This window comes from Diadema antillarum, unplaced genomic scaffold (genome assembly GCF_040938485.1).
Source record: "Diadema antillarum isolate AM-2024a unplaced genomic scaffold, OU_Dant_1.0 scf00000110, whole genome shotgun sequence".
NCBI lineage: Eukaryota > Metazoa > Echinodermata > Echinoidea > Diadematoida > Diadematidae > Diadema > Diadema antillarum.
In genome coordinates, this window is record NW_027270999.1 from 2,411,031 (window position 1) to 2,434,914 (window position 23,884).

Sequence of the window (23,884 nt, forward strand, 5' to 3'; positions counted from 1 at the left end):
GCCCTGGAAACGTATTACGTAGCTTCATTTTGAAGTGAGCAATTTATGACGATCGAGTTCAATATATCATGGATTATTGAACTGACTTTGAACTTGGAGTAGGCCTATGCTGTGTGAAGAACAATGTGGACATTAATATAAATGATTATTTTTTAGCCTTCTCCTGCTTAATTCTTTAAAAAGTGTATGTTGAAAATATAAGGTTGAAATAGCAACAGAAATGAAGCATCTATTACTCTACAGAGCCTGAGAGCCTGAGAGCCTGAGAGCCTGAGCCTGAGAGCCTGATTTTTTTTTTTTGGGGGGGGGGGGGGTTATACTGTTTATGTATTCTACCTATCGCTTGACCTGAGTATCATATTCTTTTTTTGTTTGAATTTATTAAATGTGCAACTGCCTGAAAGGGAATCAGGCCCAGAATGCAAGAGGGCGCTCCTGTATAGGCCTACGTGCTTTGGTCCTGTATTATTTCCCATTGACCTTTCATCATAGCCCTGCATTTTTCTTTTCATTTCAGGATCTCAATTTGTTTATTTTCTAAAACGTCTTTTCTTTGTTGTTCTTAACAGATCTGACATGCTGCTCCGACCTTCATCATTTTTCTAATCTCTCCGATCGATACCGTGATAGGCTGCAACAAAGGCTTGTTTTTAGGTTGTGAGCTTGTTTTTAGGATGTGATCATTCGACGTTAATTTTGACACGTTTAGCTGTTCATAGCCCGTATTACGCAACCTCTCCTATGTGCGTGACGTGCATGGCTAGTGCCGCTAGTCAATAGTGCTAGTGGCTCGTGCATCGTGTGTTGTGAGGCACCGGCAGGGTACAGCAGTAGTACAGTACGTAGAGGGATTATACCGACGCCAATTTCTTCTGCACGTCTACTCACCCGAGTGACTCGGTTGCTGGGTGTGACATCAGTTAGTGATTATTTTTTCTCTCTTTTTTTTTTCTTCTTCATGTAGCATAAGTTAGCTCAGTTCACGCACGACTGCCTTACAACCCTACCTCACCTTCATCCAGATGGTCAGACAGTGTCCCACCCAAAAGAATTGGTGGTCGGTCGTTCTCTGCGTTCGCGCTACCGCTGGCGTGAGAGCGTCACTCTGCTGCACTGCATGCTGCACTTGTCTTTCAGGCGGTACCACAGTGTCCCGTAACCCCGGGGCGGGCGCCGGGAGCTCCTTGTAAACACAGTTATACTGTGGGACACCAGCAGCCAGAGGGGTACTTAACCACAGAACAGAGTCAAGAGGAAACCGATGACTAGTCAAGGCTTTATATGCATATAAACGAAGAAAAGGAGAGCGATATAGTATTTTGATGCTCTTTGTATCGCTTTGTTTGAACTCTGGAGAAAGTGAAAGCCAGCTCTACGACGCCAGCTCCAGCCATGACTCAGAGAACTGTGTTGTGAGTTGTCGAGTTTGACGTGAACGTGGCCGACAGTATGCGGAATCCAATTCTCTCGTCTAGCAACAGTTTTGTCAGCTATGTTCATGGTGGTACGAGACATCACCCGAAAATTGTTCTCTCCAAAGTATCTGGTATGGACGAACATATTTTCAGGGGCTGGTCTTCTTATGCTTGGAGATGGAATCGAACAGTATAGGGAAATTTTGAAGGAGCGAAAAGTGAATAAAATCCAGACATGGAACTTCAAACGATCTGGTGAATATGTTTAACTATTTTCATATTTCTTAAATCTTAGCAGCAGCAAAGACATTGTGTGACAGGTGGAAATATCAGTCCAATAATATATCCTATATTTCATGTTAATCATTATGGTGCTGATTTATAATACTGGGGCATTTAGCAGTACCGGGTACTCTTGCGCTTGCTGCCCCTACTCCTGCCCTGCCTGCTGCCCCTTGGGCCTTGGCATGGATGATGGAGGGGACTCCAATAATAGGGAAGTCCTCTTGGGAGCTTCTGTTATATCGATGTTTTCTTAAATTACGGAAATACATTTTTTTCCATGATTATAATTTTGGGACATGAATTTTTACTTCATTGTAACAAAATTTCCTTGCAACCATTCTCATTGCCGTTCAGGCTGTACACATGAGTGGGGTCTCCCTGCAGTAGTGCAGGCCTATGAACAAATTGATGCACATCTATTTCTCTACACTGCCTAATTTTAATACAAGGATGTCCAACCAGCATTCTGTGATGACTAAGTATCTACAAATAAAGTTGAAGGGGTAGTACACTGGTATAGTTTTTGTTGGGGTGGGGATTCTGGTTATAACTTTTTGAGAGATTAAAAAAAATGCACTTACATGCATGTGTATGAAATATTAAAGAGCATACAGTACAATTCTATGAGGAACTGAATGTTTATTAATTTTCATGAAAATTGCTTTTGAAATGGCTGAGAAAACCAAAACCAATGTAAAACAAAATGGTCCTATTTAAAGGACAAGTTCACCTTCATAAACATAAGGACTGAGAAAATGTAGCAATATTAGAAGAACACATCATTGAAAGTTTGAGGAAAATCGGACAATCCGTTCAAAAGTTATGAATTTTTGAAGTTTTTGTGCAGTAACCGCTGGATGAGAAGACTACTGCAGTGTATGATTAAACTTAGATGTCACATGCGTACAACAATATAAGGAAAATATAAAGAGAATTTCACAAAATTTCATCTTTTGAAAAAAGTACACATTCCCCTGACTCGTTACTGACATATGTTATGGGTAATATTATTCCCCGTGCCTTTAGAAAGAGGCAAGTCAAGTGCTCTTTTATTATGCGAAAAAAGTGAAAATATGTTGAATTTTCTTTACATTTTCTTTATACTGTTGTACGCATATGACTCACAAGCTGTAGTAGTCTCCTCATCCAGCGGTTCCAACACAAAAATTTTAAAAATTCATAACTTTTGCATCGATTGTCCAATTTTCCTCAAACTTTCACTGATGTGTTCTACTAATATTGTTGCATTCTCTCAATCCTTATGTTTATGAAGGTGAACTTGTCCTTTAAGGTGGGTCCCACCTTTTATGAGGACCACTTAAACCTACTTTGCACATTGCACATTGTATACCGGTACCACTATAATCGGTGAGTTATGGTCGACTATGATGACTGTGGGGATTAATGAAAATTGAAAACGGTATATGTTTACATTGTAAGTTTCTATTTCATTTGTCATTTTCTTTTTGTATTTGTTTGTTTTTAAATTTTTGGTCAGTCATTGCCCTTACCTATTTTCATCCTTCCCTCACAGCTCACATGTTCACTTTGGGAGCAATGCTAGGTCCATTCAACCATTACTGGTATGTCTACCTGGACAGAATCCTGCCTGGAACCATGGCCTCCACCGTTGTCAGAAAGATCGTTTTGGATGAGCTTATCGGTTCGCCGATTCTTATCACCTTGTTTTTCTTAGGTATGATTCATATCATACACCATGCTCAAGTTTACTTTGTTACACACTTGTAAATGTATATATGAATGTATGTGGTGTTACAGTGCCGTGTTTGTGCAGTGTAAAGGAGATTCACATAATATATTTTTCTGATGAAATAAAAACTGTGATTAGAACTTTTTGTAAAATTGAGGAATGGAGTTGAAAGGTGATTTTTTGAACATGATGACTTCATAGTTGTACAAGTACCTTTTTACCTTTTATCTGTACAAAGTACCTGTTTACCTTTTACCTGAAAGAAAGATATTATTCAGAGGGGTAAAGGTTCAGGTGAAGAAACTTCACCCCTACCTTTTTACCTTTTACAAGGAATATTAGCAGTCTTAGCCAGGTGCAGCCCAGTTGTGTTTTTCTTTCTATAGTCCAAAATGAACATGTTTTGATGTAAGAATGTACAAACACTCTTGTGCAGCATTGGATACATGTACATGATCACATCAGTGTCTTGTATTTTCAGCAGTCATGAATGTTGTCTTAAACTTCTTACAAGAGAATATGAACATCATGATGGTAGTACATAAAATTACAGTAGATTTATTCAGAGTGTGTTTGAACATTATTTTATTCCAGTCATTGGTGTGTCATGTAATGGATTAAATTATACATGTAGCTGTAGTTAATAGCAATATGGTCTGATATCAAGCAGATTTTTGCTAGCAAATGCTGGCAAATTACATACAGCCTGTACAGTACGTGTGCACGTACAGTACTTTCAATTAGGAAGCACTTCATTACTTCTGGATATCATTTATCAGTAGTGCATTGACATAATCAATAATTTTTCTTGGCTGTAGTCATGTTAGGAAAGTGAACAAGCAAGCCATCAATCATTTTTAATACAATACAAAGATGGAACATGGCTGTATGGTAGATGACAGTTACCGGTACATGTACGCTCTACAGAAAAAATCTGTGCAATACAAATCTTGCAAGACTATTATTTGCAGATTCGGTATGACCTGACGAACGTGCAAGGGACCAATGTGAGAAAGTCTAAGACAAACCTTTATCTCTACAGCCAAACAAACACAGTAGGTGAAAACAAAAACCAGCAGAAAGTGTGCACATTACTAATATCTGTTGAGACTCCCCTTATCACGTACAATGTAGGATTACAAAATTCAGTGTACTGTAATTACAGGCTGTGTACTCTTACACTAGTTCAGTGAAGCACACTTTGTCTTCAAAACATCATATTGATGTAGAAGTTTGGAGGATACATTTCCTATTTGACAATTAAACATGAATATACAGTACTCTCCGCATAATCGGGTAGGCTCAAGTAGAGCGTTTTTTACCCGATTAAGCGGAGCACCCGATTAACAGAAGAACACGTCTCACTCACAATTTATTGACACACACAATATGTAAGTACATGCATTTTACACTGCACCAAACACCTTAGATACACTGTATGCTTAACACGCGTGCTTGCACGGCACATTCCACATACCTTACTTTCTCAGTCACGAACAAGAATTTACACTCTTTTTATGGACAGATAAATCTTCAGAAAACTTTGTCGTTTGTCTATAGACTCTTCGCTAACATGCAGGCGTTTTCCGAAATGAACACATCTCTTTGCGTATACACTAGTCATGTAGAACGTCGGGTTTTCGAGAAGTGACCAGGGAAATGCAAAATTATGGAGCTGGTGCATGGCCTGATTTTCGTTGCAGGCTTCTCGTATTGTGAATGTTGCTGCGGAGCAAGGGATGAGCGCAAGTGTGTTCAATTCCTGTCTGTCTATGCAGTTGTGAGTGCCAGCTACATGTGTAATGTTCGTTTAGGTGTGACAAGTCGGTATATACTGGTACATGTGTTTTCATGTTTAATCACTCCCAAATTGATCGGTCTTCTCTGCAAATTGAGCAGAGAATGCGATTAGCCGCGGAAAATTTGACATTCCTAATTTCCTAAAGTGTTATTTCTGAGATAAAATGTGGGTAGAAATTAAATTAGAAGACAATTATTTACCCGTTTATGCAGAGAGGCAACCCGATTATCAGGTAGTTTTAATGTGCATTGGAACTGATATTGAATTTACTACCCAATTAAACGGAGTACCCGTTTAAGCGATACCCGATTACGCGGAGAGTACTGTACTGTTTTTCAGTATTATTCAGTCATCTGATTTTTTTTTTGCTTTTGCATTCTTGAAATTTCTTCAATAAAGAAAAGAACTTATAAGCTTTTATACAACATAGTGTTTCAATTACATGGTACACATATGTCAAAACAGGTTTAAGAAAAAAATAGTTAAACTCCCTATGGTTGCTTTTGAGATTATTAGTATCTTCATGAAATCTTGTTTTTTAGGTCTTGGCACTCTAGATGGTAAGCCTCTGGACAAAAGTGTGGACCTAGTGAAGGACAAGTTTGTCACAGTCTATATGGTAAGTCTACATGAAGAAGATCCACTCAGGACATTAAATGTCAGACCCCCTTTGTTGTACACCCACATGACAACGTGATTGATATATGACAGTTGCTATTATCCCTGGCCATACACTGCCCCACTCACCCATCATAATTATGTATCACTTAGGCCAAGCAGAAATGTCAGCGCATTCTGCAATATGCAGACAAGATGTGTCTGCAAAGGCCAGTTAGCAGTTGGGGTTATTGTTGTACATAGACATGAATGCACCATGTTGGCCCCTGCTAATACATAATATAAAGTTATACATCGGTACTATAGTATGAAAGTATAATAATGTATACTAATATATGATAATGTACTATGAAATTTACTAATTTATATACTAATATATGATATGATGTGATATGATATGATATATCAATATATGGTAGTAATATTATAGTGTTATACAAGTAAACTTTCATTTTTGAGATGTAATCGTCTAAACAGGGGCAATCAGATTAATTGATGGAAATTCACCTATGAATATGCTCTTTTTCTCACACCTGGTTTCTGCTGCAGTGTCACAATTTTGTGTTCACGCAAGCTCTTCACACATTATTGAAAGTGTCAGTACTGTACACATACACTGCAGTCTAAACACAAATGAACATGGTAAGGGCCACCACAACTTATCTCTTTGAGGGGGCTTCCCTGATTGGTTGAAGGTGGTAACTTTTTTTTTTTTTTTTTTTAACTCCAAAATATAATTTCAGCGCACTAACAGCCTACCACATGTGTGTTTACAAGAGCAATAACCTCCCAGGCTTTCAAGTACGCATGTTGTAATCTGTCGGTCAAAAAAGAGCTGATTGCCTAGTACATCGGTCTAAAAATATTATTGTGAATTTAGGGCCAGTGTTTCCACATACTAGTGATGAAATGTGAACTTGCCCTCTACTTTAATATTGCTAGTAGTCCTGCGAAAAAAAAAAAAAAAAACCCTAGTTGATCAATGACAATTTTATCATATATACCGTACGGCTTCTTTATTTGTAGTCGGCTCTGCCTGCTTATTTTTTCAACAGAACAGACCCCTCGCAAATCTTCTACATTTGGCATTTGAGACACCTTTCCTATGTGCATCATAAAAGCTGAAACATCACCTGACATTGCATTATAAATGAAGGAATTTTTAGTTCACTTGAGCTGTTGTCTGTCTGTTGTGCATAATAATGTGAAAGTTTTACATTTTCATAATTTGTAAAAACCTTGTCATATTCTTAATACCAAACTTGACAGATGACATTCCTAGGGTGAGAAGATTTCAATGTTAAAAGGTGCATTGTCCCCCCCCCCCCTCGTTTGCCCCCAAATTTAAGGAATCTTCTTCTATACAGAATCAAAATTAAGTGATAGAGGTTGGTTAGGGCTTTAAGTATTGTAGACGCCGAATGTTTTGTGAGATTTTGATTTCCGCAAATTTTTGTGAATTGAATGCTACTGTGGATGTACACAAGTTTAGAAATGCAGTAAAATATCAAACATTCCGACATAAATGTGATGTGTGAGCATACATTTCTCCATTCAGTACTGTACTCCACAATCACAAAATTAGCCAATTGTCGGGAAGTCCAGATCCCCCCCCCCCCCCCTCTCCAAATGAGGCTGGCTAAATATGGCATACGTCATAAAGGATCAGAAGCATTGGTGACTATAGTTTCCAGTTTGTTGATGGCGGATCCTGGGGTGCCCCACTTGGGGCACTGTTGAAGGACAAAATTAGGCGAATTTTCCCTCTGAAAAGGACTGATCTAGCTTGTCACCAAATTTTTCAGGTATAATCGTTAGGGTGATACTGTTCAAGTGGGCACCACGGCTTTCCCCAGGGTTTCCTCCTAGGAGATCCCAGAGCTCCCAAATTACAGAATCTCTCTTTTTACAGTTATACTAAGTTGAATTTATACTCGGGTGGGCACTACACCTACACTGGGTCCTTTGCTGTTTTTGTCGAGCCCACCGGAGGTGTGGGGAGACTAAGGGATCGTCTGCGGCGTCTGTCCGTCCGTCCGTCCGTCGTCTGTGCGTAATGCTACAAAAACTTGAATAACTCTCTACTGAGGATTTCAATTTCAATCAAACTTGGAGGGAAGAGTGGTTATACAAAGTTACACATTTTACCAAATATGAAGGGCACCTCAAGGTCAAAGGTCACAGGCAGAGGTCAATGAACTTTAGGCCCCAATGTTAAGTTTTTTGGCGCATTTCTCTTATGGGTCATAACTTTTGATCCATAGGTCCGTTTGTGACTAAGCTTGGATGGTAGATGGCCCTTGGGTAGTGGATGATCACCACAAGGTCAAAGGTCACAAGCAGGGGTCAAATAACTTTTAGGGCCCAATGTTAAGTTTTTATGGCGCGTTTTGATTATGGCTCTTAACTTTTGATCCCTTTGTCTGTTTGTGACCAAACTTAGATGATAGATGTCCCTTGGGGAGGTGAAGGTCATCACAAGGTCAAAGGTCACATACAGGGGTCAATGAACTTTTAGGGTCCAATGTTACATTTTTATTTCGCGTTTTGATTATGGCTCATAACTTTTGATCCCTTTGTCCGTTTGTGACCAAACTTGGATGGTAGATGTCCCTTGGGGAGGTGAAGGTCATCACAAGGTCAAAGGTCACAGACAGGGGTCAACAAACTTTTAGGGCCCAATGTTAAGTTTTTAGGGCGCGTTTCGATTGTGACTCAGAACTTTTGATCCCTACAATGTATATCCGTTTGTGACCAAACTTGGACGGTAGATGTCCCTTGGGGAATTAAAGGTCATCACAAGGTCAAAGGTCACAGACAGGGGTCAACAAACTTTTAGGGCCCGATGTTAAGTTTTTAGGGCGCGTTTCGATTGTGGCTCAGAACTTTTGATCCCTATGTCCGTTTGTGACCAAACTTGGACGGTAGATGTCCCTTGGGAATTAACGGTCATCAGAAGGTCAAAGGTTACAGAAAGGGGTCAACAAATTTGTAGTGCCCATTGTTCAGTTTTTATGGCATGTCTTGATTATGGCTCATAACTTTTGATCCCTTTGTCCGTTTGTGACCAAACTTGGATGGTAAATGTCCCTTGAGGGAGTTGAAGGTCACCACAAGGTCAAAGGTCATAGGCGGGTCAATGAACTTCTGGGAGTTACAAAAATATTAATTTCTTGTACATACTTGAATGGCCGAGACAAAATTTGGCACTTGCCTTGTGTTCGTTTGTTACCTGCAGTACCAAAGATCTGGAAATGACAGTACTACCGTGAATACAGGCACATTATTTGTATGCCTTCACTACAAAGTATCGCTGGAGGCATTATGTTTTCAGGCTGTCTGTCCATCCATCCGTATTACTCCATAGTTCGTAGCACTTGGCATATACACCGTGTAACTTGTATGCAAACATGAGTGGACAAAGTTGTGCCAATCAGCATTTAGTTACAAACGCTCAAGGTCAAGGTCAAATTCTTTGAATATTTAACTATTTTCCCCTTATCTCTGCAATGCCTGAATGTATATTCATGAGGCTTCACTAATACCTGTACCAGGTAAAGATTCTCAAGAGAATGTTTGGGGGTCAAAACTCAAGTAACAATGCTGAAATTTAAAGGGTGTGAACAGTTCTGGTCGAGGTGAAGATTTAGCTTTTAACGTTTTGCGAGATATTCAGAAACTACTCTATGAGATGTCAAAGAGCATGCAATTCTAAGGGGTGTCAAAAGTTTATTTGTTGAAATTCGGTTTTGAAATGGCTGAGATATCCAAAAACAAGGTGAAACAAAGAGATCCTAATAAAAGGTGTGGCCTGTCGCCTTTTATTATTATAATTTTTTTTTGTGGATATCTCAGCCATTTGAAAACCAATTTTCATCAAATAAATGTTGAATCCTTTTTGAAATTACATGCTCTTTCATATTTCATTTTAAGAGGTTTCTCATTATCTCACTTAGGAATGTTCAAAACATAAATCCCCACCTCAACCAGTACTGTACAGTCCCTTTAAAAGAAGAGAAACTATCTATCCATTCCACGTACATAACTGCTGTACATACTATATTTTGAAAACTTGCATTTTTCCACTTTAATTGATTGCCTTCCCCAAGTTAATGTCCTGAGCATAAACCTATATTTTATGCATTTATTCACTATTTTTCTTTATTTATCTGTAGTTTGTATTTTTGATTTGTTTTCTATGTCTCAGATCTTTTGTTTCACACATACAGATATTGCCTTATTTAGAGAAGTATAACAATTGCCACCCTGAGGGAGTTACATTTTCCCACAAAAGATTCTGCATTTTTTTTTTTTTTTTTTTTTTTACCAAAGCATGCATGCTTGGGAAAATTTTGTCTCAAGTGAGTGATGATCCATTTTTTAACATCTACTCTTTTATTACATTGAGCTTTTCTTTTCTTTTTCTCTTTTTCTTGAATATCTACCATGCATCACCCACTTTACATGTACTTTTGTACACAGGCAGATGTACTCTACTGGTCTGTGGTCCAGTATTTCAATTTTCGCTTCCTCCCGCTGCGTTACCGAGTCATTTTTATCAACACCGTTGATGTTGGATGGTGTGCTCTATTTTCCTACCTTACGATGGGTTCAGAAGGGCTGAATAATTAAGAGTGTATGTAAGACTTTGTGCTCCAAGATGATTTGCAAAATACTATCATTATGAATGCTTTGAATCATAGTAATAGGTACACCTAGTGGGTTGGAGGTGTGTATGATGGCTGGTTGTGCATTGCTGATATATTTATCTCCTTAAACCGCATCTGTGGAAAATAAACAACATTTTCATTTCTGCATGCTGTCAGAATGGCCTGATTACCACATTTTACCTAGATTGAGGGCTGCTTCTGGGTGTCATTTTATACTGCTAGTTATCATACATGTCATGTACATTGTGCCAAACTTGCTTGCTAGGCACTATGTTTCCACACAAAGGCGTTACTATTATAAGGCTGCCTGTATAATTCCTGCTGTGTGGAAGTCATCGCTATTCATATAGGGTATTTGAAAAAGAGACAAAGGGTTGGTATAATTTGCTACACAATTGGTATGTGTTGACTGAAGTTCAATAGTTCACTTGAAAGCAAATTGTAACAATTTTATTTGTATTTTATGAGGGATTTTGGCAGGGCTGCACACTAACATATTTATGTATATAGATAATTTTTTTTTCTTCTACTGTCCCAACCCGTTTGTCAGACCAGTACAGAAGGTACCCAGTTTTTCCATTTTTTACTGGCCCATTTCTGAAAAAGTTACTGGTCCGACAGACGACAGTGATTTTTACTGGTCCTGGACCGTCGGACCAGTGCCAGTTTGTAGTGTTGGATTTTGGTATGCTTTTTTTTTTTTCATATTTACTCTAATTAAATTATTGACTTAATCACATTCATTGTTTGGATGGTAGGATGTTAAAGATTTCATTTAATCTTTTCTCATTTGGGGAAGATATGGCATGTATTATGCGAGCAAAAAACTTCATTGATAAAATCATTTAGGTTCTCAGATTTGGGGTGATATATAATGTTTCATGTATTCTTGTACAGCACGAGTATATTGTAAATGTACTACATGTATTTCTCTAGCTGCAGTCCATGGATGACCTGCAGTAAGCGTCAAGAACCAGACGGCACTGTGTGCACAATAAGGTGTGTTACAAATGTACATGGCAGGGTGGTGCCATGATGCCTGTTTGAAGTTTGCATGCCACCACATGAATGGGATAGTGGAATGGTGATAGAAGAAGAGATCATAGATCACCTTAGGGGGAGTAGCACAAGGCTTTATAGCAAGTGGCAGCAAGAAGAGGGTGGTACATGCATGCATGGCAAGAAGTAAGAGGCTGGTACAGAGTACAATGAGTTGAGCTTGTGTGAGAGCACAGATTATCCTCTTCTTAGGAATCCTCTTACTGCTTCTGGCTATACCCATTGATACCCTCTTACAGGTGTAACTTCACATTCTTTTATAAGAGTCACTGGTACTTTCTTACAGTTCTTTTCAAGAAAAGTACTACCGTCTACAATGTACAGAACTTGGGTGTCATGGTAGATTGCAAACTTGCGGAATCATCCCAGCTCACTCTCATACACATAAATTGTCAAAATCTTGAAATTCCAGTTTTACAAGTACATGACTTTGTATTTCTTTAATGAAATGCTTTTTACAGGGGATTTCCTCTTAATTGTACTGGCCAATACAAACTGTACATGTAGCTTACAAATTTTGGAAGCCATCCTATTCAAATCCTGTTATCCTCGATCATTTTCATTAAAGAGAGGTTCTTAGTGCTTGTATTTTTGTCTATGCTTTGAAAAGTCAAAATCTTGTTTCTTTTTCATTTTTGTTTTAATACTGATCCACCGTACATTCATTATCTCCTATGCTAGTGCCCAGCAGTCCTTTCATCACTCAATAAGGGATTTCTTCTACTTTAGGCATCTGCCTTAGGCATGATTTTAATTCTTTCGTGCCCCCTTTCAGTACCAGTCTGTTGTATTTAAGATCTTACTCCACGAGGATTTTGTATGGGAAGCTTTGAAAATACTTTTCTCTGGGTGGTGGTGCCTTTATTTGTAGTTCTGGCTTAAAAATTTTGGCTGAAGCACTTCCATTTTCAGTCACTAATGTCTAGAAATGAGAAATACATTCTTGGTTTCCTTTAATACCAGAAGGATTATTTTCTAACCAGTTGCAGAGATATATGCTGATAGCACTGTTTAAACATTTGCCTTTACACAGGGTGTAGTGTAGACTGTCATCGAGCATCGTCAGCTTATCGATACTCATTCACCCCTTCCTCAGTGTGATACAAAAAGTCACCTTCCCCACATACAGCCCATACTCTCCCCTTTTGGGCATTGTATGCATATGATGTTGTTTGTGTGTGGCAGACAGTGTAAGAAGCCTAGGAAGCATGAATATGAGAAAAATGTGTTCCTGGCAATCAGTGTCTTAAACTGTGCATGTTGTTAACATGTTAAAGTTAGCAGTGCTGCCTCTCTCTCTGTATTGATAAGGTCATATAGTCCAGTCAAAATACGACAAAAAGTGGGTTAACCCACAACTAATTGCAACAGAAACGATTCCACTTGCATTTGACCCGGAAGAGCTATCAAAATAACATATTAAAAGTTCCCTAAAATTCGAGTGGTGGATCAGTGTCTAATTTGCATAAATTCAAAATGGCCGCCATACAACCTGTTTATGCCTATATCTCGGGATACGTAACCAATAGAAAGTAAATTCCGGTGTCTAAACCTATGTTTTTTAGGTCAAGGAATACAATTATGTTATCTGTAGCAACTTTCAAGCATCCCTTTATATAGTTTTTGCATATATTTGCATATAATTACATGCAAAATGGCCGCCATATTGCCTGTGCAAGCCCGTATCTTCGTATACCATTAATGTAGTACACTCAGGAATAAGTCGCTATATATCTGGACATAAAACCCACAAAAAATATATTCTGGTGTCTAAACCTATGTTTTTTAGGTCAGGGAATACAATTATGATATTAGCAGTAACTTTCAAGCTTCCCTTTATACATTTTTTGGAATATATTTGCATTCACTAAATGCAAAATGGCCGCCATAATTCCTCTACAGGCTTATATCTCTATCTGTAAAAGGTACCCAGTGGTGGTGTCTATGGTCTTAATTTACTGCTGAAAGTCACTGTTGTAGAAAACGTTCCAATCAGGAATAATTACCTATATTTCACTAAAAATTTGCATATATTTATACATAAATCTATTCAAATTAAGAGTAGCTTATATCCATAAGCTACTCTACAAAAGCTTCGTGAGTTTGGACATTTGTTTAGAGAATGTTCTTGTCATATCAGGATACCATGTCACTCACTCACTTTCTGAATAAAAGACCCAGGGGTCCAGCCCTCACTCGAGTATCTCAAGTTCACCTTCCATGCATTCTTACAGACTATTACTTGGGAGAGAGGAAATTGGAAGACTTTGGGAAGGGCCATTTCTACAAGCCTTTAGGGACCTCCATGGCCCAGGGAGGCATGATGTTCATATATTCATGACACTAGCGATAAATGCACCTACAGTACTAAGTTTGTTGAAAATTTGACCATATGTTTTCAAAAAGAGGATCAAAAATCAAAAGTGGCCCCCAATAACTGGTCCCAGCCCCAAGGCATCCGCACCTATAGGTAATATTTAAGGTGCCTTTGGGCATCCTGTGGCCTGGGGTGGAGGGGGGGGGGTTGGGGTAGATGGTACCCGTGATATATGTATATATATATATATATATATACATACGAAGTATGGTGGCAATGCATTTCAGTTCAACAGTGCTATTTATTCAGACCAAATTTTCGACGGATACATTCATCTTCCTCAGGATCGACAATGACAATTGTGAAGAAAGACGAATGTTTGCGTCGAAAATTTGGTCTGACTAAATAGCACTGTTGGACTGAAATGCATTACCACCCTGATTCGTCATCTTTCTGTACTGGTACCAACACATTGATTACAAGTATCATTATATATATATATATATATATATATATATATATATATATACTGACATCAAAGGACTTAACCACAACATGGCGGGGCGGTGCAAGGACAGTAAATCTATTGACAGCAAGTCTTGCATATATAGACGTGGCTGGTGTTGGGTAGCACCCCTTTAATCATCGAGCTTTCAGGCGAAAAGCCCTTCTTCAGGATTGTGTTGGTGCTGAGTGTGGTCTTGTAGTGTTGTCTGTACACAGACAACACTACAAGACCACACTCGATGATTAAAGGGGTGCTACCCAACACCAGCCACGTCTATATGTGCAAGATTTGCTGTCAATATATATATATATATATATATATATATATATATATATATATATAATGTGTAATATTTCGAAAATAAGTTAAACTGTGAAAGTAAACTTAAATCTATATGCAATCTCCAAGATATTCAACTTTGTACATTATACCTAGCTCTGTTACACTTGGTTCTACTTTTGTGTGTGTGTGTGTGAGGGTGTGTGTGTGTGACGGGAGTTTTTTTTTATAATAGATTCCTTAATTTCGGGGTTCTGGGACCTTTCGGAATATGGTGTCTATTTGAACACCTTGAAAGCCTATCATCCTTGGGATGCTACTTGCCTAGTTTGTTGAAAATCTGTCATTACATGAGTTTTTTTTAAAGAGAACCTAGCTGGAAATGGTTTTTGAAAATGTATGCATGACCGACGACCGGACAGTAGAATATAAATGATGGCTATTTGCAATATTAGCTTGAATCTTTTTTGCTGTCTTGAACCTTTGGCTAAGATGAGTTTAAAATCTAATGGATCAAAGTCACTTGATTTCAAGAAAACTTTCGTTTCCTGTACATCATTTTCATTTTCTAGCTTGTGATAATACAGATACTAAGGTATGTAATGTGATCTCTCAAAATAGAAACACGAGTATACAAAACTATAGCTTACACTCAGAGTGTTTTATGTGTTTACCACAAATTCTGGACTAGGATGGTGTGAAATTGCAGTTGATTGATTTAAAGCAAACAGGATCTCGGCTCTATTTCATACTGAAGCGTGGTAAGTCTCACGTTTGTTGTAAACTGTGTCGATGTCTTTCGAGAATGCTTCTTATTCCTAGTCACCAATTAGAACAGCATATTCTCACTCCTCACATATTTTAGAAATACAACATTACAAGTGTCTGATATATAATGGCCCGCATCTGACACTGGTATGGGTTGTGTGCAGTCAAATCTGCTTGCCCTGCAACTATACACTGCCAGTTGCTAACATCCTGTCTTGCAGTTGCATCAGACTTTCTTCAGGAGTTCTTAATAGCTGCACTGTGTCTGTAGTGATCAGAACATATTTTTGATTAAACATCTTCCTAAAATCGTCCCAATTCCAATGATTGTATGTCATTTCCCTTCCACTGTTTAACTTGAAGAAAAGCTGGAGGGAAGGGACCTTTTGGAAGGGTTAGGAACAGAAAATGATGTTATGTATTTTGTTTTTTATCTGACTTAAGACTGCTTTTTCGCCAGCAAAATTGAATTCAGCCTTCATGCTGCTCGCATTTCTAAAAAACAACAACTGTGTGTTGGTGAAAATGTTATTAGTGCGAAGCCTCAATGCAATAGGAAACATTTCTTTTAATAAAGCTGCAGATACAACATGAAAAATGGTGAAAGTAAGACGTATAAGAATTTATATGTGTTGTATGAGCTTGAAGCCAATGAGAAGGATGCTGTTTGTATTGATCGACTGATGAATCCAGAGTACTAGTAATAGAAATGTTAAGGCATTTCCTTTTTTTTTCTTTTTCTTTGTATCTGGCTGTAAATCACAATGTTTTACATTTTCAGTGAGTCACTGGGTGAAACCGTGCAAAAATATGACAAAATCCACTTCCATACAAATTATCACGGTCATATGTTGCTCATTGATAAACATGCCTTTACCAAAAGTTTTGCAACAAAGGACACAAGTATCAACTAAACATGGATGTAAATCATCGTAGGTAAGAAAAAAGATGTTTGAAAAAAAAAAAACCTGCTGAATGATTTAAGACCAATTTTTGTGTACCGTAAGCACACTTTGAAAGCTATATGAGATATGTCCAAACTCATTAAACTTTTGTAGAGTAGCTTATGGATAATCATGAACTTGATGACATGCCTCCCTCCCCCTTGGCAAAAAAAAAAGAGAGAAGAAATAAAGAATTGCAACATAGACACAAGTAATAAGCAGTAAACATGAGGGCAAATTACAAAACATAATACATTAGATATCATGCAATCATGAAATATTTTAACGATTCCTACTACATAATTTTAGACTTTAATATTTGTGTACCTATTGAGCACACTTTGGAAGATAAGTTGAATCTACAGTTAATAAAGATATGTTCTATTCGATGCTACTTACAGTTGTTCTCTGTTTTGAGGCTGTATCTCAAGAAAATGTGAGTACAATGTAATACAATACTTTTAATAAATGCAAGAATATACACACTAGGTGTAGGATAATCATCAAGGTTTTAAATGGTATAACAATTTTCCCTTGATATCTTGGATGAGACATTACAGTACAATCAACCTTCTGCAGCTTGTATTCGTATATCTGAAATCATATTCACGGTAGTAATTTGAATAGATTTATGTATAAATATATGCAAATTTTTAGTGAAATATAGGTAACTATTGCTGAGTGGAACGTATTCTACATCAGTGATTCTCAGTAGTAAAATTAAGACCACAGACACCATCACTAGGTACCTTTTACAGATAGAAATATAAGCCTGTAGTGGCACTACGGCGGTCATTTTGCATTTAATTGAATGGAAATATATGCAAAAAAATGTATAAAGGGAAGTTTGAAAGTTACTGCTTATATCATAATTGTATTCCCTGACCTAAAAAACATCTATAGGTTTAGACACCAGAATTTATTTTCTGCGGTTTTATGTCCAGATATATAGCGACTTATTCCTGAGTGTACTACATTAATGATATACGAAGATACGGGCTTGCGCAGGCAATATGGCGACCATTTTGCATGTAATTATATGCAAATATATGCAAAAACTATATAAAGGATGTTTGAAAGTTGCTATACATAACATATTTGTATTCCTTGACCTAAAAAACATAGGATTAGACACCGGAATTTACTTTCTGTGGGTTACATATCCCCAGATATAGGCATAAATAGGTTGTACGGCGGCCATCTTGAATTTATGCAAATTAGACACTGATCCACCACTCGAATTTTAGGGAACTTTTAATATGTTATTTTGATAGCTCTTCCGGGTCAAATGCAAGTGGAATCGTTTCTGTTGCAATTAGTTGTGGGTCATTCCATATTTTGACTGGACTAATAGGCATTGTGACTTGATTAAATGTAAACTGTCAACTCTAAAAACGGTTCTTTTAGTTGATCAAATGAATGAAGGTTTGTTCTGGTGATGCATTTGCCAAAATGGTGAGACTGCTTTGTCTTTTTAATCGGCATTTTTTGTCTGTGGGAGTAACACATATGTGCTTGCATGTTGCTGTGATTATCAGTGGGTTTAATACAACTTGTAACTGTGCATGGTTTAGTGCAATGCCTACATACAGGCATTATGTTATATGGCTTGGATGGGCAAATATCAGCCACAGCTTAACCGTGAGCACTACTTAAGGACTTTCCTCAGTTCAAGTGAAGTCCATGTCATTTTCTTCAAACTTTCCATACCAGGTACCGTATCTTTGACCCATCCCAAGCCCAAATATGTAACTAAAACCATAGGTTCATGTGCCTGTTTTTCTTCTACGGGACTTTGAAGAATATGACTAATCTGCCGTCCTGTACCAATGATAGTGTTACAGGATCAAGACCATGATTGGCAACAAAATCTGCAATGATGAACTTAAATCCCCATAATTATTTCAAAATCCACGTCATTTTCTCCAAATTTGCAAGAATTGCAGAATAAGGTACAACCAAAATGAGGAAAAGGTTTTAAAGTTAGGGTTTTCACTCTCATTCTTGAGCAAGCAGCATCCTCACACGGCAGAAAACACTGAATCTCTCCTATCCTTCTCATAGACGTTTTCTGTTAGGGGTGAGCTAAAGGACAACCTGCGCAGCAAAGGTGCGCACAAACTCAACTGAGGAACGTCCTTAAATGGGAGAAAAACTTGTCTCCTCACCCCTCCCGATTAAGTGGTGACCACTGTACTATTCTTTTTGTTGCTCTCTAAGAAGTAGTAGACGCCAGCAATGCAAAATGAATTGATGCATACATGATGTATGTCCAGCAAGGCATTTCATCATTGCTCTTTTATGGCTGTCCCACGGAGTGTCGTCGGGGCATTATGTTTTCGGGTGGACCGTCCGTCCATCTGTTCTTCCGTCTAATGAATTTTGTGGACAGCGTAACTGAAAAATCGTTTGAAGTATCCTAATGAAAATAGGCATGAATATGTTTGAGTGGACAAAGTCTACAGTGTATCAACTTTTGGGTGCACATGCTCAAGGTCGAAGGTCAAAGATGAAGGTCAAATGCTCAAAATGGCAGTTTTCTCCGTATGTACCTACATTGCACATGTATGCAATGCCTGAAGTTATTTTCTTGAAACTTAGTGTATACGCTGTACATTGTAGGCCTACCCTTCCTTATGAAGCTTATCTAGAGAAACTTTTGGGCCATAGCGCCAAAGGTCAAGTGAAAATGCAATTCAAATCACATTTTTCTCCATATCTGGGAAATGGTTGAAGGTATCCTCATGGAACTTAGTACATGTAATGCCTGTACTGCCTGACAGTGATTCTCTATGGAATTTTGGGGTCATTGGGTCAAAGGTCAAGGGTTAAAGGTAAAGGTCAATTTCCTTTTCCCTCATATCTACTGTATGCAATGCCTGCAATGTATTTTATTTAAACTTGGTATATTCAGAATAACCTAGAGATTCTCCAGGGAGGTTTTTGGCCAAAAGGTCAAAGGCCAAGTTTAAAGGCTAAATTTTACTACACTGAAGTGGCTCCAGGTATCATCTTGAAACTGTGCACATATTTATGCATGTACCTGACTGTGATTCCTTTGGGAATTTTAGGGTTGTGGGGGTCAAAGGTCAAGGGTCAAAGGCCATGTTGAACTACTAACATATTACTACATTTGTAAACACACCTTTTCTCCATACCTTGGAGATTACTCAATTCATAAGTTACTTGTGTAGAAGGGGTCAACAGTCAAGTAAAAATTCACAAATCCCCAAAATCCTGCTCTCTTGGTACCTTCATGTGAAGTCATTTTTCTTCAAATGCTTGATACATATAATGCTCAAATGAATCACTGGAAGTTTGAGCCAAATCGGCAAGAGATATAGGAAATTCCAGCTTTGAAAAGTTCAACAGTCAGTAGAGGGCAGCAGACAGCTTGTGATATATTTGTGGACACGTCTCCAAGGTTTTCATAAAATTTCACATGTTCAACTTTTTTTCAACAATGAGTGTAACTCCTCTGAAATCCAAATACTGCCCGAAGAAATGCATTTTGCAAGCACAAATTTGAATTTGAAACATGTTTTTATGTGAATTGAGAGAAAATGTTAAAAATACTGAAATTTTGTGTAGGAAATAAATGTGACCGTGCACCTCAAAACGAACATAAAGTCGCACACACTGATTTTGCGTGAGGACTGAAAATAAGTGAAACGGGTCAACCTAGCCGAACTTGACTTTTTCATATTTTCTGAATGAGCGGATCTTCTTTTACATTATGCTAAAATTTGGTATCATAAAACGGGCAGGAAAGTGTGTTTTTTTAGCAGTTTATCTCGAACATTTTTGGTAGAATAGTGTGATTAGGTGTGTCTTTAGTATCCCTTTTTCATTTCTGAAAAACCTTGTCCACACTCTTTACTTTCAACTCTAATAACTTTTGAAAGGATAGTGCTACTGCTTTGAAAGTTGGCATTGATTATGGACAGAATGTGTTAATGAGGCATGCTTAATTTCAGTTTAATCTGATAATCCCTTCATTGTTGTTACTCTGGTGGTTTACTTCCTGTTTTTTGTCCCATTCATCGCACAGCCAGCACGGTTTGGTAAAGATTAAGCGCTTAAATAGACACTGTACTTCAGAGCCTCTTTTCTCAGTTCACACTTTTCCTGAGTTTGTGCTTTCTTTCCAATATTTAGATAAGTTAGGAGAGTCCATTTGATTTGAGTTATACATCATTGTAAAGCTTAAAGTCTGCTCCTTCAGAATATGGTCTTAACTAAAAATTCATGTCTGGTGACTTTTTGTTTGTTTTGAGGTGCAGGGTCACAAATGGAGAGTTGTCAAGTTCCACCCTGAGGGTGTGTTCGAGGACTCTAAAGCGAACCAAAGCGAACTGAACCAAAGCGTACCGTACCGAACTGTGCCAGTTTTGGAGCATTCGAGTACTCTGTTGAGAAAGCGTACCTCACGAGTTGTTTTTAGAAAAGGTCACACATTTTTGTAGCAAGAATGTCATCCACCTGGCGCTTGAACTACTTACAGCTGTCCCGAACAAAGAGAATGATGTCTTTCCATTGTGATGTATGTGCATGATATGCGCATGCTTTACAACGAACTTTTGGTACGCTGTGGTATGCTGTGGTATGCTTTTGGAGCACATCGGGAAGTGGTCCACTTTTGGCTCGGTACAGTACAGAATGGTACACTTTAGGAGCGTTAGAGCGCTCCTCTGGCGCAGGTACGGTACGGTACAGTTCGCTTTAGGAGAGCGCTCGAACGCACCCCTAGTTATGACTAATTTGTCGCCTTTTACAGTTCATTTATGCAAAGTGCAAAGCTTCCTTATTCCTTGTCTGATTTAGCTCAAATTTTCAATGAATAAGTCACTATAGATTTCTATTTTTATTTTTTGTATTTTTTTTTTTCAAATCAATTTCAATCACATATTAATATGGGAACAAGTTTGGGACTGTATTTGGATCACTGCAGCCCTATAGTGCATACATTTGAGTTGCCATTGAAGCAGCATTTTAATGTGCCTCTTTTTTCAGTATTGCAAATGGAAGAAAGTATACTTAATATTCTTCTTGTCCACCTTGTATTCATGCCATGTAAATTTCCCTTTCTCTTACATATACACCCTCAGCGCCTACAGACTTTTATCTGTTTTTCTTATCTTTTTTTTTTTTGGGGGGGGGGGGGGTGCCTATCACAAATAGAACAGTGTGTGCAGATTTTTTTTTTAATCACATACTGTAGGCCCAACTGTACATGTATCATTTGTGCACCATGATTCTATACTACCAAGCTGCAAATTTACACTTTTTGTACTATGCCTTGGTGTTGGAGGTTCTGATGGTTAGGAAGTTCTGTTTAAAGGGGACCTCCGGATGATTTTCAGACTTTTACATTTGAAAAACTATAAATCAGTTAACTTGAGTACAGAGTTTCAGAATTTATAGTGATTGGGATGAAGACTAAGAATGTTTTCAAAATTTATAACAAATTGCAATGAACAAGGATGATGACATGGCAGCCTCACCATAAGAATGCATGAGTTGGGGCTCAAGGAAGCAGAACAAAAGAAGAAGGCATGCATAGATTCTTCACAGGTGAACTTGTTGAGCAAGTGGTATTGTAATGGAATTGCACTGCTACATTTCTGAAATATATGAGGCTCTGATGTCATCGACACTGTTCAGTGTAATTTGTTTAACCCGTTGAGGACGGTTTGATTTTGCTATAACACGCATTTCCCATAGACCTTTGCCCGAGTATACTCGGGACTCGTCCTCAACGGGTTAAGATTTTCAATTTATTGGTTTCTCTGCTCAAGGACCACAACAAATTCCACGAATCTATACATGGAGCTGTTGATTTATGTACCACATGATGTGAAATTATGAAAATCGTCCGGAATGTCCCTTTAAGAGGTCATCCTTTTTTTTTTTTGGTATCATTCATTGCAAAGCTTTTATACATGGCTTGGTAAAGATTAAGTGCTTGAATAAACCCTGTATTTCAAAGCCTCTTTTTAGCAGTCCACACTTTTCCAGAGTGTGTGCTTTCTTTCCAATATTTAGATAGGTATAAGGAGAGTCCATTTAAAGCTTCAAGTCTGCTCTTTCAGAATCTGCCCTTAACTTATCTAGCAACTCTTTGTTGGTTTTGCGATGCATGGTCACATGTTCTTTGATTAAGCTTTGGAATTGTGTGACATTAACAGGCAAGTGTGATTAAGTTTTTGTCTTGAGATGTCAGGCTCTGTGCCCCTGAAATATTGTATTCATTACAGCTACCTCGCTTGATCACCTCTTGGAAGCTTTGACGTGCATAATCCTCTTTTGGCAATTATTACTCTCATTGTTTTAACTTATTGCCTGCCTTTCCATTTGTCTCCTAATGATGATAATTACAGTTTGCCCGATGATAAATCTCTTTCGACTGGTTTGCAATGTTTTTCCTCCAGTGTGATCTATGTTGCTGGCCAGCAATACAGTGGATCAACTTCTACTACCTCCCCCCTCACCTTCGGGTCATCTATATCAATGTGGTCACCCTGGCCTGGGATACTTTCATGTCCTACATCGTCTTTGACTACAAGGAGCATGACAAGGAGAAGAAAGAGAGCAAGGAAGTCCTGGCTGAGGAAAGCAGAGTGAGGGAGGACCCCTGTAGGATTGTAAGCACTGCTCCACTACATTCTGAATGAGGAGAAGTAATGAAATAATCAACAAGTTAACAAAGTCAATGAGAGAAGGATTTTTTTTTTTTGAGATAGAAGCAACATTTTGACAGGCTCAGCTCAGATTGTTAGAAGGTAAACAAGTTATACATGTACTTTGATGGCATTTGGTTATCTGACATATCTTGCCGTATTCCTCTTGAATTATTGCATTTAAGGATCAAAATTTATCTTTTTAAGAGTATGTGTGCAACAAGAAAGTGTACTTTTCCAGGCTGGAATAGTTGAAGACAATGACTATGCTGTGTCCTGAGCAACATTCTTGGTTAGATGCTTACCTGAGGAAACGTAAGGAGCATGAAATGAGTTACTTTTGTGACTAATTAAAAAAAAAAATCCCCCATATTTGCCACAAATATCAGCTCTATCTTAAAACAATCCATCACTCCCAATCATGATTAGTGCCATAATGTTTTTTTTTTTTTCATTGAATTGTGTTGAATACTTTTGTTTCTCGATTTGTTGCCTTGCTTTTATTCAGCATAAATACATGTACATGTACCTTCATTGTCAGTAAATTCCATGATGCAGCTACAATTTCTTCTTCATTTCCCTATCACGTGAAAATCAAGTGTCAGTTCATTCTTCCAAATTAAAAAAAAAGACATGCCAGAAAAAATAACAAAATATGTTTTGTTGAAATGTGACAAAGTCTGAAAAAATGAGAAGGTAACCAGATCCTCATTAAAAGTTCACAGCATGAAGAATGGATCAAGTCATTTCTTTGAACTCCTTACACAAAGTGCTAATTCCTTTTGCACATTGATATTGATTGCACAGTGAGTATGTGTATTAGTGATAT

General features: G+C 38.0%; 1 protein-coding gene across 1 annotated transcript; it reads left to right on the plus strand.

Moving 5' to 3' along the window:
- Positions 1 to 870: 870 nt before the first annotated feature.
- Positions 871 to 23,019, plus strand: LOC139719454 (mpv17-like protein 2; the record flags this gene model as incomplete). The annotated part of the gene is made up of 4 exons (XM_071630868.1): positions 871 to 1,670; positions 3,235 to 3,396; positions 5,755 to 5,831; positions 22,807 to 23,019. Coding segments are annotated over exons 1-4 (630 nt in total), but the record flags the coding sequence as incomplete, so codon positions are not given.
- Between the last annotated feature and the right edge of the window lie 865 nt (positions 23,020 to 23,884).